Genomic DNA, 15,327 nt, shown 5'->3' on the forward strand with positions numbered 1-15,327 from the left:
CAGATCGTCGCCTACTACATCCCACAACAGGAACTGAAAACACCTACCTGAATCTCCTCCTGAAGACTGAAGAGTTCCTCTCTTGCAGACTCATTAAGCAACTTCCCAAGTGAACTCACCCAGCCTCTAGCTTTCTCCTGCACTGTGTAGGCTAAGGGAGCCAGCTGAAGCCTGATAAATTGCTCATCTTTAACCAAGGGCTGTTGAGTCACTTCTTGAGCTACCTTCGTGTAGAACTGCAACTCTTCATCAAAGGTGATACAAGCAGGCTTTTCTGCAGCTAACCTCTCCATGACTATGTCTTTGTCTAATTTCCACAGCAGGTGGTACCTCTTCCATTGATTCAAATACTTGCTGAGAGAAGCCAGGAGTTTGTGGACGTTTTGAGTGATGAGAACAGCCTGTTCAATTATCAGAGGGTTCTGGGAGATGTCACTGTAAAAGCTGAAATTGATAACTTCATCTTCTCTGACACGCTGAGGAGGGCATTCAATACACGTACCATGCATCCATCGTACAAAGTGCTACAGTTTTCAAGACAGAGTTGGAAAACAGTTACTTTGTAGAGAGTAATTTTAGTCAAATCATTCATCATTATTTAGGAGACTCTGTAGGAGGTGGCGTGAATGATTTCTCAAATCAATTGTTTTTCTGACAGTAAGAAAAGAGATTACATTTTCCCATAAGCTCGAGAGAAGAATTAATTTCATCTTAACAAAACCTTTCTATGCATTATTCAGTCTGCTTTTAAAATCTACACTGAGCAACAATATAGCATGACAGAGAAACAGGTATTAGATCAAACAGGCTGGATTCAGCAGTGGAGCAGAACAGCAAATCTGAGCATAGGAAACACACGTAATCTCAATTTATTCATTTCAGGTGACATCTGGAATCATTTCTCCAGGAACACTGCCACAATATTTGGCTTCTTTCCTGGAAACCTGTTCAACATGAACATACTTATGCAGGGAAATATTGCTACACCTTTCCCAGCAAGCTGGATATTTCATCTCCTGTAAATCCGCTGTCCTAGGTGTGTCCTAGATGCCTTTCTCTCAGTGTTTTCTGAACCATTTTTCTCCTGCTTTTGAGGAGAGACATAATATAGAGAAGGCTGTTCACATTCCTTATTCCACCAGCTTATTCATACGTCAGAAAGCAACGTCTGCAGTGCAATCTGAAAGATATTTTGTTCTGATGTATGCTGATTTATAGAACCCAATCATGTCCTTACACTGGCAAAACTGCTGAAAAGTAAGAAATTATTTTGCCTGAGTAAAAATCACACCAAGCTTTATGGCAGTTTTTTTCCTTTGTCATCAGTTTGTAAAATTAGGACAGTCTGTAAAATTAGAACAATGTACTGGATATTTTGATTTCAAGATAAAGCAATATGAATCTTCCCTTTGACATTTATGCTTGCCCAAACATAAAATAAGATTAATTCATTATAATCACAAGCAAACTCTGACAACAAGTAAATCTTTATCAAAAATCACCTTAGTGACCTCAACACAGTCTCGGATACATTGTGCAGTCATTTTAACAATCTCACTGGCATAAGGTTGCAAGATTATCTCAGGAACAGATAAAATAGCTTCGGCTTGGAACAGTGGCACATTTGCAAGAACAGCTGCATTAAAAGCTTGCAAATTCCTGGGAAAGGAAAAAAATCGTGTCATACCTCGTAATGGTCAGGTGCTGCCCCCCACGGAAATGCCCAATATAGACTGCAATTATCAGGTATAAAAATTGTATTCTTCAGTAAAACAAAATCTTGATTTTAAAATAAACCAGGGATATGCAACTATATATATACTGAGATAACGTGAAGCAGATCTGTCTGAAGTCAGTCACCACCAATTTCAGTTGGAAATACTACATGTATCAGAGCAAAATTGTCCCACTAATAGTGATTTAATGCAAAAGCTTGACTAGCTAGAAGAAGTTATTGGAAGGAATGAATGAGGATACTCTAATGCAAAAGGACCCTCAGATTATGGTCAACTCCACTGCAAGAGTCCAGCCAGGAAAGCACAACGAAGTCAGCTGAGCGTGGACCAGATTACAAAGTCATGGATCATGAGAAGAAGAGCTGGCTGGGAAGCTTTTATAACCCTACAATGCTCTATTGTAAAAATATCTTGCTTACAATATAAGCCTTTCTAATATCTTGCTACAGGAATTCTCCTTGGCCCCAGCTGCTGCAGAACAGGTCAAGCAAAATCCAACAAATCTTTGCTCTTGTACTGGTGTCCCCTGCATAACAGGGATGCAACTAGCACCCAGACGCCAAGTTCTGAAAATCGTATTCTTCAGTAAAACAAAACCTTGATTTCAAAAATAAACCAGGGATATGCAACTATATATGCTTCAGAGAACATATTATTTCTCTCTTCTGCTAACAACATGCCAATATCCATTTTCTCAGAATTTGGGTTATCAGTTCTCCCTTCTTCACAGGAAAAAAACAGTAAAACTACAAATCCATCTCAAACTGCAAACCACTGAGGTGTTCAAACAGAGTATCAGTACACATCCTGATCAACAGATCCAGAAAAACCTGCAGATGAAACACTGAAATCCATTACAGCAAACAATTGACTTACGTCACAATTAACTGTGTCAACATCTGATAAATCCTGTTTTCCCAGTATGCATAATAGGAAGTTAATTTTGGAGATTTGCCACTGTTCGTACTGGCAACTCTTCCTTCCACTTTTATTAGCAGCTGTGGAATGGCAGTATACTTTCTAACCATGTGTGCCACATCTTTTGCTCTTTCACTCTTAACATATTCAAAAAATGCTTTTGCTTCTGCAAAAGAAACAAAAACCAGCATTATTAACTGCACGAGACCTAGCAGACTTGCATACTGGAATAATTAGCTGGGCTTTATTTGTGAACATTAAATTGATCTTGGATACTGATAAAAAATATCTTCACTTATTAATGCTTAATTTATTAATATTTCAGCCCTCTGATTTTATATGGATTCAACTATTTGATACCAACCATTAGATGTGAAAGTAACCTTTGCAAGACTTACAAAGCATCAAAAGAAATTTGGTCCATCACCCACTCACTCAAGTGACAGGGAGACCTGGGAGACAATCGCCTCGCTGCAACTGCCATCTGAGGAAACCAGTTCAGCTCGGATGGCCCAGAAGGGAGCTGACACTCCATGCAGATTGCAGCTCTAAGGCTACACTACTGCACACAAGAAGGATAAGAAAATCAAGGGAAAGCTAAGAGGAAAGTGATCACAAGTCAAATCATCTGTTTGTATACTCATCATTATGTGTCTCTCATTGACACCATCAGCTTTAGGGTACTGAAGCTCTGCTTGTGCTTCCTGTGTTACACCATGAAATACTACTAGGTAACAATTAAAATGGTTGATTGTAGCAACTAAAAATGCAAAGTAGCAGATAGAGCAAAATAAAATATCACAGAGCTTGGACATGAAAGTATAAAGACTTACTAGGAAGTTCATCACCATTTTTTGCAAGCGGAAACTTAAAGAGATTTGTTGATTCTATGAACAGAAGTTTGTTGCTTATGTCTTCAGAATTATTATGAATCCGATGGACAAGTGATTCAAACTTCCTGACGGCTTGTGTACATCGGGCAATAAAGTCACCAATACCTTGAAATAAATCACAACCATTTGGTTTTTTTCTTTCAACAAATATTTCACCAATGCATCACAATTGCCACAACCAGATTTGTTTTATCTCTGAGGATGAACTGATGCTCTGCAGAAACATAGATTAGATGATTTCTCACCTATTCCTTCATCTAGCTCCCTCACAGCTGTTATCTAAGGGTGTCTATTCGTTTCACTTAGTATTTTAAATATAATAAAACCATAAAAAATACCCTCCTGGATCAGTTTGTCTGACCTACTATTCTGACTCCGACTGTGGCAATAGGATGTAGCATTCAGGGATACATTGCTGTGATATGACATAAAAAACAGATTGCAGAATTGAAGAGATTTTTTTAACTGAAAATCAGTATTTAAGGCCATTTTAAAACAGTAATTCCACTACCTAAGGAGTTCCACTTGAGTCTTCTGTGCCCTGATTTGAATAGTCCCCAGAGTTCCTGAATATGGTCATCAAGAAGCTTGGTTTCTGCTTCGTTCAGTGTTCCCATTAATTTGTGATAGTGATCCAGCATCTTTTTCAATCCATTTGTATACCTAAGGAGTGTAAAGAAACACAACAACAACAAAACATAAACCCATTATTTTCTGGAAATACAGCTCTGAACTCAGATCAAAGAGCAGATCACTTCCATCATTCCATTCAGACTTTCATATAAAGCAAAATCTGCAGAAATAACCACTGAACACGTATTGATTATAAATGCAATTCATTCCCTATTGAAAACAACAGAAAAATTTCCTATGGCTCTAATAGTAGCTAGACAAACCTCTCCTGTTCCAACTCAGAAAAAGTTTTTAAGACAGCCTCAGTTTGAAGCACATAAGTGAACTCTGCAGGTGAACTTTGATATCCAGTTAGGGCTCTTATCGGCATACCTGTGCACTAAACGTCTGTCATAATTTGGGCAAAAGTGACTTATCCAAAGCTGCACAAGAAGAAAGTGACAGTGAGTTTAAATGTGAGCTGAAATCTAAACGGCGCTAACAATTCCTGGCAAAAAAAATTACTTCCCTCATATTTTCTTGGATTTGACAAGATATTAATTCGTATGATATCATCCTGCAGGGTGAAGGATGCACAGCACCAGAGAAAAGCTTCTGGGTGCAACATGGCCATTAGTAATTTTACCCTTAAAAAAAGAGTCAGTAAGAGCTCTCATATTCCCAGAATTCGATGACTCGGGGCCCATTCTGGTTTGGAGTGAAATAACTTGAAACATTGCTCTAAGTCTGTATGTGAGTAGATATTCTGTTACAGCCTTACCTAAGATATTTGTCTTCCTGTAATGCCACATATCTTGCTATTTCTGGGACTGGAAATCCCAGTTGTTCCATGTACTTTGTTTCGATGATAATCTCTCGGAGTACGGGAGAAAAATTCACTACGAAGTGGACATTTTTCTTTGTGGTGACAGGCTCCTCTGTTACAGAGCTCTACGGCACAAGAAAGACAGCAGAAAGGAGAGGAACATCAAAGTGTTCCAATGCAAGAAAAAGGTTAGCTTTTGGAGACGTGTGATACGGTGGTTGGTCAAAGTCTGTCATGGCTGACAGAGCTCGTGGAAATGCCTTTAAAATGCAACAGCAACCTCAGCATTCTAGTTTCAGAAATTATACATAACCACCTCTTCAGTGAAAGCTGATTACAAGAAACAAACCAAATCACCTCTGCTCAGATACTGCTGCAATCAGTTACAACAGAAATCCCAGTGGAAGTTCATAGTCAGACAAAAGTTTAGTTAGAGCAGGATTCTGCATGATCTCTGCTGGCAGCCTACCTCTACCTGACTTCAGTCCCAAGTTTTGTTGTAATGTCCCAAAGATGTTGCACCAAACCCCTAAAATTAACAGGAATTACAGCACAGAGGAACACAGAGAGAAACAAGTCATTCAGCAACTATGTCTTATAAAGGACCACAAACAATTCTGAGGTCAGAACTTTTGAAATTTTCCTTTCAAAAACTGTGTTTAAAACATTATTCTTAGAAAAATTTCACTGACCATCAGATAGGTTTCAGCTCTTTGTCACAGAGAATTCTAGCACACTATCTTCCCGTATCTCACCTGCTCAGAAGTCTCTGGATTAAGATGGGTTGGAGCCCCATCAGTGACGACAGTCAGCAGAGTATTTTTCAATAACAGTGGGAGTATCTGTTTTGTCCCAACTCGCCACTGATTGTATTTTTGATCTTCATACTCTTTCATTCTCTTGGCCACTTGAAGATATATTTGTTTCACCTAGAAAGGAAAATTCTGTGTAACTAATTTTAAAGACTGTGAGAAATGTTAAACTAACGTGTCTTAATATGGTGTCTTAATACGGTTTCTAACTTTTATTAGAAAAGAGGGCAAGTAATGCCTTGTAATTAATGCAGGCAGTGGAGAATTTAGGCTCCTGATTTCTGTCATTGATTCCATCACCGTCTCTCTAGGCAACAGTGGGAAGGTCCCAATCAGCTTCTGATTGGAATACACATGTGAGATGGCTTGCTGCATGCAAAGACATTCTTGGAACTTCACCTCCCAAAAGAGCATTTTCACATCTTTAGAAGAAGGGTATGAATAAAGTATTTCTTCTTTCATTAAATATCAAAAGATCTAACATACTTCCTTCCCACGTTCACTAGCAAGCAACTCTTCTTCTTCTTGAAATCGAATAATAGTGTGTTTGATCCGATAGAAAAGGGATCGGGACCAGTATATTGCTCCAGCCACTGGAGGATGATTCTTGCACAAAGGTGGATCCTTGAGGTTCTGAACAAAGATTTGCTCAACATTTTCAACCTACAGGAGAATAAAACATTGCAAAGAATCATTTCTCCACTTGCTTGTCCATGGTCAGTATCTAACCTGGTACAAAGCACACGCTCTGAAGCCAATTGCAGCAGCGGGATAAAAACAATTCTTTTTATTTTTTCATCCATCTTGTGTTTGTATTAATTGCATTACTGGGAATGTCTTCATTTCTATATCCTGTGGAACTGCTATTGTGGCAGCGTTTTCTGAAAGATTACATTTTATCGTTAAACTCAATTTAGAGTTCTTTGAAAAGCCAAGAAAAACGCTATGACATGAAAAGCTTTCCAACATACAGGCTTCAACGTGTCAGAAATTATTTCTGCCTTCACAGTTGATCTTTGACACCTTTTGGCCATACCACGAACTTGTCGTCCATCACAAGAAAGCCGTAGGGTGTGAAAGATGTATTTTCTCAGGAAGGACTACTGCTGAACTGCTGTGCACAAGGTAAAGGAACAGCCAAAAGCGTCACTGCGTTCAGAGTATATGCAAACATCTTTCAGTTCCCATACACAGATACGCACACCCATTTCAACAAATCAACCACACCGCTTCTCCAATAGGTTCAAAAAAAGTGAAAACAATTCTTATGTTTATTTTGTAAGTCTTTCAGATAGTAAATGACACGATACAGGTATCTAGATGTATATACACTATTTATGATTTTCACTAAGTAAGGAGCTTAATGTACTACATAAGAAATCCTTAAATTAAATACCTCTTTACAGTATTGGTCCAAAACATCATGGAACTTCATCATCATCTGCTTTTTAATGGTTTCACGAGAGCCAATGTGTTTGAAGTTTAACAACATGTCAAATGCAGCTTCTGCTGATCGAAGAGTCTTAAAAGATTCATCAATAAAGTTTTTGGTCTCTTCTTCAATAACCTAAACAAAGAGAAAAGGCCAAGAAGTCAGCTCTAAATCACCTAGAGATTTACCTTGCAAAACCAGGAAAGGAAGGAACCATTTTCAAGATAAAGTGAAACTATAAACAAAACCAACTTGGAAACAGAACACCGGCTTAAAATAATTGGTCAAATTCCTCACATTTTCATTTGCCATACTTATTCATATATTCTTTCCTTTCGCAAACTTACATTTTCTTCCAATGAAAATGTTTATATTCTAGAAGAAATGTGTATACTGGAAGTAATTAGGGTGGGGGGGAGGGAAATCACAGTATGTGGTACTTACTGAAACTTTTTCTTTAAATTCTTCCATAATTAATTTCCAGTCATGTGCACTTCTGATGCTGAAAGGGTCAAAAGTCAGTTCTTCCATAGGACTAGTTAGTCCATTTACTTCTCTCACTAGATCATCAATACGCTTTGGATCCCCTGTGACAGCTTTCAGTTCAGGACCAAATACATTGTAAAACTCTTCAATGATCTGTTAATTCAGAAGAACACACCAGAAAGCTTTATTTTTAATGGTTTTTTTTTCTGCCATTTAACACATCTTTCTGATATTATTTCCTTTAAAAAATAAGAACAGCTCAGAGAACAATCAATTCATGCTGTGGTTTATATTTTTTATATTTCTATACAAAATAATAAGTAGTTTTATGGGAAAAACCACAACATTCTACAGGCCCAGCAATTAAGTTGTTAAAACAGATAATACTCAGTTAACACTCCTTTTTATTCCACTTTTCACACACACAATTTTTACATACACAGACTATAGCATCCGACCATTGATGGACCACTAATATATTTCTAGTTGCACTGACTTAAATTCACCTCAACATAGCATCTTCCTATTCATATGTTATCCTGCAATTGATATGCTGGTTCACATATGGTCAAATTTTATACTATAGTATTCTTAAACAGTTATTTTATCTAAAGTTGCATCATTAAGCCAGCAACCCGTGAAAACTTCAGGTCTGTGAACAGTTTGTACAAGTCTGTGTGTTCACAACAGCAACATACACAGTAATACCTTTCCTCAACTAGGACCTTGAGAAGAGCTGGTTCACCTCGAGCGTCAAGTGCAGCTTTGTTGGAACCAAAGACAGCGCTCACATCTTGAACACAAAGCCACCCACGAAACTAAAGGCTGGTAACATTTCAACAACTACAATACTCCCTACAGAATAAGACACTGATCACACAATCCCTTTATTTATTGTCTGTATTACTACCTGCAAAACATCATACAGATCTTGACAGACCGAAGTCATATAATCTGTTTTTGCAAATAAACGTTTCCGGTCAAATTCCCAGTGTTGCTCTCTTTCTGATGCTTCAATTTGGGCACGAACAGCGAAATAACATTTCTTCCATTGTTCAAGAGTTCTTTTGGCTTCTGCTATTTTCTTTTTTGCAGCAGCTCTATCTTCTCTATCAAGCAAATCAAAACAGTTAAGACACTATAGATAGAAAGACTATAGATAGAAAATTATATCTCAACTGGATTGACATACCTTGGCTTAGCAGCTTCTAATTATAAAAGATCTAGGCATAACCTATAACTGTGAGGTCTTAACTTTCAATGTGACCGATTCTGAAAGGAGATATTACTTCAGGGCTGATTCTGATTATATTTATGCCACTTTTTTTACCACTACAATTCTGTTGGGTTTATTGATTTATGTCCTTTCGAGACAAAAGAGGACAAGCACCTATTTCTTCAGGGCTGATTCATTAATATATGAAAATTACAAAATAAATTTGCATTAATTGACCTTCTAATACAACTCCAGATAGTGAAAAATGCTGAAACCTATTTGATGAAAGTGTTGTCTACTGGACTTGCTCTAAAACAAGCAAAGCTTTGAATAAATACAGCCTAGTTAAACAGGAATCCAGTACTTACTTAAACAGTGTGTGTAAATCCACAACTTTGTACACTCTTGTTGAAATTTCCCAGGCAATGCGTTCCATGAGCGGGACCATCCGTTCATCCCTGTTGTAATGCCGTGAGATAATCCATACCATTCTCAGGGCATTCATCAGTGCAGGAATTGTATCCAAGACAACATTAAATCCAGTGCCATATGTTAAATTCTATTAAATGGATTATAAATATTGTGAATACGATGTCATGAAAATACACATATTCAATAAACCAATATTTATTCTATAGATACCTGAAATTAAGAAAGTCTGTGGAACTATTAAATAAATAATCCAGTCGAGAAAACACCCTGGTGCCCAAGTGGTTAAGGATGTGCAAATCTGCATCTATTGCTCCAAATGTTTTTTAGGTCCTGCCTCATTAATATTCTCTTTTCTGTAAAATATGTCCCAAGATTTGCTTTGGTCCAACTCTTTATTTGGATGTTTGGATGAGCTTCAATAAAACTTAAAAATTGAGACATCAGCTGTAATCAGTGATTGATGCTCCATCAAAAATGGAGTAGAGAAATCTTTGGTTTCCCCAATTCAGCTATGCTATCAAATTCTCCCAAGGCTGTGATTTACAAACCAAGCTGTTCCCAGCTCTTGCTTCTGCTTTCAAATATTAGAAGAACTATAACTCAAACAAAATAAGCAAGTCTTTTTTTTTTTTTATTAAATATAAAAAAGCTAGAGGATCTCTTTATTGCTGATAAGTAAGTAAATAAACAAGGAGTGATTATATCAACAGAGAAACCAAATTCAGGTAACTTCAGTTAAAACTTCACAAAGTTTTCTTAAGGATACCTACCTTCAAATGGCGCTCAAGAGTTGAAAGAAACTTAATATTATCTAGAGCTTCCACATGATGATTCCTGAGGTCGCTTAAGACTATCTGTAAATCTCCAATATGCTTAGATTCAGCTTCCTGTAATATTTCCAAAACTTTTTGCACTGCTGGAAGCTTTGTCTGTTCAGTAAGAGCACTTAAAGTATCATTTCTTTCACGCCAGAGGTCAACTTCTGCAAGGGGACCATTATCCTACAAGTGATGTGGAGTAAAATAAAAATTCTAAATTACCATTATCCAAGAGTGAAAACCTATAACCAGGATTGTATTTGGTCCTCCTTTTCAATAGGCTGTATGCTGAGAAAAAAATTATATGTCCAACCATGCAAAAAAGTCAGATAGAAGAAGATCCTTGAAATCAAGAGAGTTTTACGCACGCTGAAGGGAACTGCTCATGGGGGGTATATCCCTGAGTTGGAGCTGGAGAGGTCATGCTTGCAAAATCTTACACGTAAGTATCTTTGTAGACATGAAATCCCTCAGTACGTTTAATGGTATTAATCATACATGTAACTGTTTGCAGAAGTGGAACCTTACAATTGGAATTATTTTTTTTGAGGGAGATGACTTTTTCCAAGCAAAAATATAGTCAATTATTTAAGAAAAAAAAAATCTCTGCAGCTTTTATTATTTCATGACTCTTCTGAAGAGTGCAGATATCGAAAGTGCCTTAGTTTTCCACAGTTATCCTGTACGGGTAGGATCTGCACTGAGTCACTTTATATTCTATTTATATTCTATTTCCCAGAGTCACACAATTCATCACTAATTTTGTTTTACTTTACATCAATTAGTAAATGGCTTTCCAACAACCAAACATGAAGATGGATTAAAAATGAGCACAAACCACTCAAAGAGATTCTTGTGGGGAAACGAAGAATGTCCCCAGGAATAAAAGAAACTTGGTGTTACAGGCAACATTACCTGTGGAACCTTTTTCAGTTGTTCCTCTAGAGCTGTGGATATTAATTTCTGCCAGGTCATTGCACAACTTTCCAGAGCTTCAACCACTTCTGGAACTGTGGCAAGAAGAGTGACTTCTCCATCTAGATTTACAGTTGGCATCTCCAGTTTAATAACTGCTATTGGAAGAAAAAGTACATAGAATTAACTGTCTTGTTCAGTCAGCACTGGTAAAGTGACATCACCAAAATGGCTTAAGCCCTCCCTCTTGTTAGCTACTTGGTGCTCTGCCTACGTGAGAACATGGCAAAAAAACACCCAGTTGCTTCACAGTTAACACAGTGCAAAGGAAGATGTATTCCTAGAAACACATGAAAGGCTCTCAGCTTTCAAGCCTTAACTCAAACTACTAAGAATTAGGATTAGGGCTTTGCTGAAGAAGATTATCAGCCTATTGTAGGCCACTGTGCTCTCCTTAATGGCATGACAGCAGCCCCTGCCACAGAAGGGATACCAAACGACACGTGAAGGTCTCATGTGGTCTACTGCTTTCTGTACCCTGCTGTGGCCCTGAATCTCCTGAACATTGGTAAGCAATGAGGCATGTTTACCCTCTCTCCTACTCTTACTCTGTTTGAAAGACTATCACTGATTTCTTCCGTTTCTCCATACTGCCTGCTGTGCTTCAGAGCAGTAAAAATACTACTGTTATCAGAAAAAGAAACTTTAATCAAGCCTGGAGCTTCCCAGAAAGTGTATGTATTTGTTATTCTATATAAAGCCATTCCTAAGTGAACCTCTTTCTGCTGTCATGGACTCTAAACACCACAGTGCTGGCACAGCCAGAACACCCACCTTCAGTTTGCTGTAGAGTCTGCTGAGTAAGACTTAAGAATTTTTCCCTGTTCATTTGAATCTCATTCCTCATCTGATTATTACAGTATTCCACAGGCTGTTCTTTCTTTTCTACAAGCTCAGTCACGGATAAATTCATTTTTTCAGAATCTGTGTTTTCACTATTTGGATGAAAGGAAGTTCCTTCGGTTTGCTGCTGACTAGAGGAGAGAGCTGGTGAAAACACCTGTAATTCAAGCAGGTACCACAGATTAGATGGTTCATATTGAAAAAGAAAACATAAAAGTCACCTTATTAGCAAGTCACTTAAATTTTAGAACAACATATCCAATGCTTAATTTAAGTGCATCTCCTTCCATTTCACCTCTTCAGCATCATTCTCTCAGCCTCAAGTTGTGCAGGAGAATAGCTCCAGAATGCTTTTGCAGAAGTCTATCAGCACAAAACCAAAGGCATCTGCTGTCACACTCTTACATGTTTCTCATACAGGGACAGGAAAAGAAATAATGCCCATCTCCAAATCTTTACAAAAATTTTGGAAACAAAATATAAAATAAGGATTAAGAAAAACTTAATTTTGGCATGCAAAGGTCACTCATCAAATATTAGCATTTCTTATGTATAGTCCATGTGGTCAGCAGAATATTAAATGGGCAAATCTCTCATCGGAACCCTCAAGACTCCAAAAGCTGTACACATTTACCTGTGAGATGGCATTCTTTAGCATCAAAAGAGTATCATCAGTCAGTACGCCACATTTTATCACTTTGAGAACCTCATTAGCTTCAGTCAGGTCATCAGGTTCAGTAAGTTTTTCTAAACAGTATACAAACAATTAACATAAATCTAAATATTTGATACAGAAAGCATAAAGCCCTTTCCATAATAAGTTAAAACTCCAATAAAACAAACTGTGTTTGCAATAAACTAGGTTCGATGCAAATCACTTTCCAAACTAGTGCTGGTTTTAGTAGTGCAGATGCTTCTTCAGAAAGAGCAGAAAAATACTTAAGTATCATCATCTGACTCTGTTTATAATCCAGCCTTACAGCTAGGAAATGGTTTTCTCTTCAAACAAAAGGGGCCTTGATTTGAACTCCTACAGACAGACCAGGAAAATCTTGCACAGAACTGCCACAAAACGACTAAATACATTATCATAACTTTCTTTTTTTCTCAAAGTATGAACTATCAGGATGAAACATGCTGCTATTGTGTATCAGAATTTGAGCCAGGTCAGGAAGTCTGATACCCCAGTTGTGCTTCTCATCACTTTACGGTCTAACTTTCACATACAGCTCCTCATCCTCAAAATACTTTACACGTTCTAGCAGCTGTAGTAGCTAAAGTAGCTCGTAAAATGCAGAAGATATGTAACTTTCCATAAACTTCATATGAAGAGCATTCCTGATTCCTGGTTCTACTCCGAGAGTATTCCTACCCAATTAAGCTGGATATGGACTATCCTGAATCCCAGTCACTATCACCTTTTCTCAGTATGAAATACTGTTTAAAAGACTGAAAAGGCTGAGACTGCAGTTATTCAGGGTGCATACCTTTGGCGTCTCTCAGAAAATACACAGTAAAATCTGACACAAATTCTTCAGGAATTTCATCAAGAGCCGTGTAAAAACACACTTTGTCAACTTTCCACTCTTGCAGCTGAAATGGAAAATAAAAAGGAAATATGACTATTACTGTTTGCTGCCACGTTTTTTAACAGCAAGAAAATGTTTGCCTGCTGTGAGAAACAGGACAGAACCAGTAGTTTAACTCCATTATCTTCACATTGCTGTCCAAGTAAACTGCTAATATAAATTAAATATTAAAAAATCACTCAGTTAAAAGTAAAAATCATCAGCTTGGAAACAATGTTGATTTCCAGACCAAGATGACTAAAAGCATCAGTGCCTGAAACGTAAGAAACCAGACAGCACTTAAATGCCTGCCCCTCCATCCCTTTCTGGGAATGTGGTGCAAGCACCTACTCGCCTTTCACCTGCACCTCAGTCATAAACCAAGTTCAGTCAGAAACCCCAGACTCTACCCTGACCATCTAATTACATAAAAGACTTGAGCTACTCAAGACTTTGTTCGGTGCTCCTTACATGCTCCTCCCATAGTGTCTTTATGTAGCAATTATTCTAGCTGCAACTTCTCTTTTACAAGCAACTCTGGGAATAGCTCATGCGGTACCTGATTAACTCATAGTTAAATCATAGAAAATCACAGTGTTTTGCCAAGTAAATTACCTCTGTGATGTCTTGTCAGTCAATGTCAGACACACCACAAGCCACTGGTTTTGAATGGAAATCCCTGTTCTTGCAAAATGTTCTGTTCTGCTCTGCACCTGCTCCTTAACTTGCCTAACAGTTTTACTGAAATATTTGCATCAGAAAGCCAGCATTTTCATATCCACAAAAGAACAGAGTGAAATACAACAGACTTACTGGCGGCATGTGTTCCATATTGTCACTTGTAAATCTTTGCTCCAGTTTGCTCAATTCAGACCCACTAGAGCAAGCTGATACGTGACCTGGCGCACTTTCACTGTCTGTAGATTGCAGAGGGGTTGTCTTGCTTTTCTGAGTCATCCCTAAGAAAGAATAACACAAGATAACTCAATCAAAGAACAGGTATTCCATGCACATAAGACAGATCCTTCCAATTTTCTTCTCAAACTAAATGCCTGAGCATTTTCGTCCATCTTCAGCACCACCTTTCAACAAGCAGCCATCCAAACTTGGTGTTAACTGTACATTTTCCCATAGGACAACACTAATTTTGAAGAACCGAATCCAAATAAGCGAGAGACTATACTGCATTCCACAGGTGGTTGGTCTTTATTAAGAATATCTTTACCAGAATTTTCCAATGCAACTGATTTTTTATGACAAAATAAGCAGATTAGGACGTTTCAAGATGAGACCACTTTGTAAAAGGAAATGAAAGCAATTCAAGGTTTTGTCATGCCAGATCTATGACATAGTTATGTCATGACCAAGAAGTGATGGTGAAGACACTGTAACACAAGAATAACTGCATGAATTCCTGGGCCAGTCAAGAATTTCAAACTTTATTTTATACTGTCTTACAGATGATGCATCTTGTCTTCTTCCCCTTTCAGCACAGGCTTCCGGACACTTAAAAGAAGTGGAAAAACGTAGCTGCATCCCCAGCTGGAAACATCATGTCCCTTTGTGTGCTGATATTATTATCAAACAATAATAATTCTCCTTGTATGACTATTTTTGAGCATTAATCTGCAGCATTGCAGCTGCCTCGATTCAGAGGTGCAGAGTGGGAAGTTGAATTGTATCATTCCTTTAGTCTACTTATACCCACACCAGGCTTCAGCACTTCACTTTCATGGTCCTATCCTTTTCGCACAGTATAA

General features: G+C 37.8%; 1 protein-coding gene across 2 annotated transcripts in view; it reads right to left on the reverse strand.

Annotated features, from left to right (window-relative positions):
• The window catches only part of DNAH10 (dynein axonemal heavy chain 10), a 56,075-nt gene that overhangs the window by 39,207 nt on the left and 1,541 nt on the right, over positions 1–15,327 (reverse strand). The window contains exons 2-19 of one of the 2 annotated variants that reach the window (XM_086623826.1): positions 14,381–14,480; positions 13,487–13,592; positions 12,634–12,746; positions 11,931–12,156; positions 11,097–11,254; positions 10,134–10,364; positions 9,300–9,490; positions 8,626–8,824; positions 7,674–7,868; positions 7,194–7,364; positions 6,284–6,460; positions 5,741–5,914; positions 4,941–5,110; positions 4,059–4,210; positions 3,488–3,652; positions 2,613–2,820; positions 1,503–1,659; positions 48–524 (exon numbers count right to left, since the gene is read on the reverse strand). In XM_086623826.1, coding sequence (XP_086479952.1) covers positions 48–524; positions 1,503–1,659; positions 2,613–2,820; positions 3,488–3,652; positions 4,059–4,210; positions 4,941–5,110; positions 5,741–5,914; positions 6,284–6,460; positions 7,194–7,364; positions 7,674–7,868; positions 8,626–8,824; positions 9,300–9,490; positions 10,134–10,364; positions 11,097–11,254; positions 11,931–12,156; positions 12,634–12,746; positions 13,487–13,592; positions 14,381–14,480 — 3,370 coding nt within the window. Of the gene's footprint in view, positions 1–47; positions 525–1,502; positions 1,660–2,612; positions 2,821–3,487; positions 3,653–4,058; positions 4,211–4,940; positions 5,111–5,740; positions 5,915–6,283; positions 6,461–7,193; positions 7,365–7,673; positions 7,869–8,625; positions 8,825–9,299; positions 9,491–10,133; positions 10,365–11,096; positions 11,255–11,930; positions 12,157–12,633; positions 12,747–13,486; positions 13,593–14,380; positions 14,525–15,327 lie in introns of those variants that run through there. The other variant, XM_086623827.1, reaches the window with a different exon arrangement.

The sequence above is a fragment of the Tauraco erythrolophus genome, chromosome 19 (assembly GCF_009769465.1).
Source record: "Tauraco erythrolophus isolate bTauEry1 chromosome 19, bTauEry1.pri, whole genome shotgun sequence".
Taxonomy (NCBI): domain Eukaryota; kingdom Metazoa; phylum Chordata; class Aves; order Musophagiformes; family Musophagidae; genus Tauraco; species Tauraco erythrolophus.